This window comes from Mandrillus leucophaeus, unplaced genomic scaffold, assembly GCF_000951045.1.
Source record: "Mandrillus leucophaeus isolate KB7577 unplaced genomic scaffold, Mleu.le_1.0 Scaffold18, whole genome shotgun sequence".
NCBI classification, from domain to species: Eukaryota; Metazoa; Chordata; class Mammalia; order Primates; family Cercopithecidae; genus Mandrillus; species Mandrillus leucophaeus.
In genome coordinates this window covers 4,286,089-4,287,739 of record NW_012101809.1, presented here as the reverse complement: position 1 = coordinate 4,287,739, position 1,651 = coordinate 4,286,089, and the positions used below count along the sequence as shown (strand labels likewise).

At 47.3% G+C, this 1,651-nt stretch overlaps 1 protein-coding gene across 3 annotated transcripts in view; it reads right to left on the bottom strand.

The window, feature by feature from the left end:
* LOC105537800 (chromosome unknown open reading frame, human C10orf32) overlaps nucleotides 1-761 on the bottom strand; it is a 37,494-nt gene extending 36,733 nt beyond the window's left edge. Inside the window, exon 1 of one of the 3 annotated variants that reach the window (XM_011977490.1) lies at nucleotides 550-761. In XM_011977490.1, coding sequence (XP_011832880.1) covers nucleotides 550-690 — 141 coding nt within the window. In that variant the 5' untranslated portion in view covers nucleotides 691-761. The remainder of the gene's footprint in view (nucleotides 1-549) is intronic. The other 2 variants (XM_011977489.1, XM_011977491.1) reach the window with 2 other exon arrangements.
* Between the last annotated feature and the right edge of the window lie 890 nt (nucleotides 762-1,651).

Genomic DNA, 1,651 nt, shown 5'->3' with positions numbered 1-1,651 from the left:
TGGCGGGCGCCTGTAGTCCCAGCTACTCGGGAGGCTGAGGCAGAATGGCGTGAACCGAGATGGCGCCACTGCACTCCAGCCTGGGAGACAGAGCGAGACTTCGTAACAACAACAACAACAACAACAACAACATAAATAAATAAATAAATAAATAAATAATAAATAAATAAAGCACAGGTTCCCAGGGCATCATTTCTTCCTCCCACCCTCAAGCACTATCCCTAACCAAAGAGACTACACACCCCAGAATGCGAGACTTCGTAACAACATAAATAAATAAATAAATAAATAAATAAATAAATAAATAAATAAATAAATAATAAAGGACAGGTTCCCAGGGCATCGTTTTCCTCCCACCCTCACGCACTATCCCTAACCAAAGAGACTACACACCCCAGAATGCAACACGCGCCTTCGCGAAGACGACCTACTCATAGCGAGTACGTCACAGCATACAATTCCCAGGCTGCAACGCGACCTCCTTCCCACAGCAACGAAAGGGTGCGACTCCCCGGACTATCAGGCCGGGACAGTCCACTCCCAGCTCACCTCGGAGCTCCGGGAGCCCTTCAGCACCTGCTTGGTGAGCGCGATGACGTCAGTACCACAGGTGGTCACCTTCTCCGTGAGAAGCCCCTTCACGGACTGACCGAATCGCGCTTGAGAATCTGGCGTTCCAGTCGCCATCATTTCAACTAGCGAACGCCTCCGCACTGGCGATGGTGAGTCGCGGGGGCCAAAAAACAAGCAAAGCGGAAGGAAACGAGGCGTCTTCCTCCATGGGAAAAGGAAGGGACGCATGCGCCTGATGGAAGTTGACCTTCACTCACAAAACTCATGAACTATTCATTGATATCCTGAGGAAAACAGGGTCCAGGCAAACATCTCTGGAGGGAATGGAGGACAATTTCATTGAATCCATGGTTTAGAATCGGAAAGCCTGCGGCAGGGCATGGTGGCTCACGCCTGTAATCCCAACACTTTGGGAGGCCGAGACAGGAGGATCACCTGAGCCTTAGAGTTCCACACCACCCTGGGGAACATAGCATGACCCCATCTATTAAAAAAAAATTAAATTAATACAAATAAATAAAAAGAATCAGAAGGCCCAGATTACAGTCCCAATGCTACCATTTGGCAGTGTGTGGCTGCAAATTACTCAGCCTCTGTGTCTTACATTCCTCATCTGTTAAACAGAAGTAATGTTTCCAAGGGGTTATGAGAATATCATTCCATTCATATATATATATATAATTTTTTTTTTTACCTAGGCCTTTTTTTGATTAATTGCAAAAAGGGGCCAGGCATGGTGGCTCATGCCTGTAATCCCAATACTTTAAAAGGCCAAGGTGGATCACTTGAGGTCAGGAGTTCGAGGCCAACCTATCCAACATGGTGACATGCCTGTAGTCCCAGCACTTTGGGAGGCCGAGGCAGAAGGGTCACTTCAGGCCAGGAGTTCAGTATCAGCAGCCTGGGCAACATAGCAATAATTTGTCTCGTTTTATTTTTTATTTTTTTACTATTTTTTTTTTGAGACAGAGTCTCGCTTTGTTGCCCAGGCTGGAGTGCAGTGGCTCAATCTCAGCTCACTACAACATCCGCCTCCTGAGTTCAAGTGATTCTCCTGTCTCAGCCTCCCGAGTAGCTG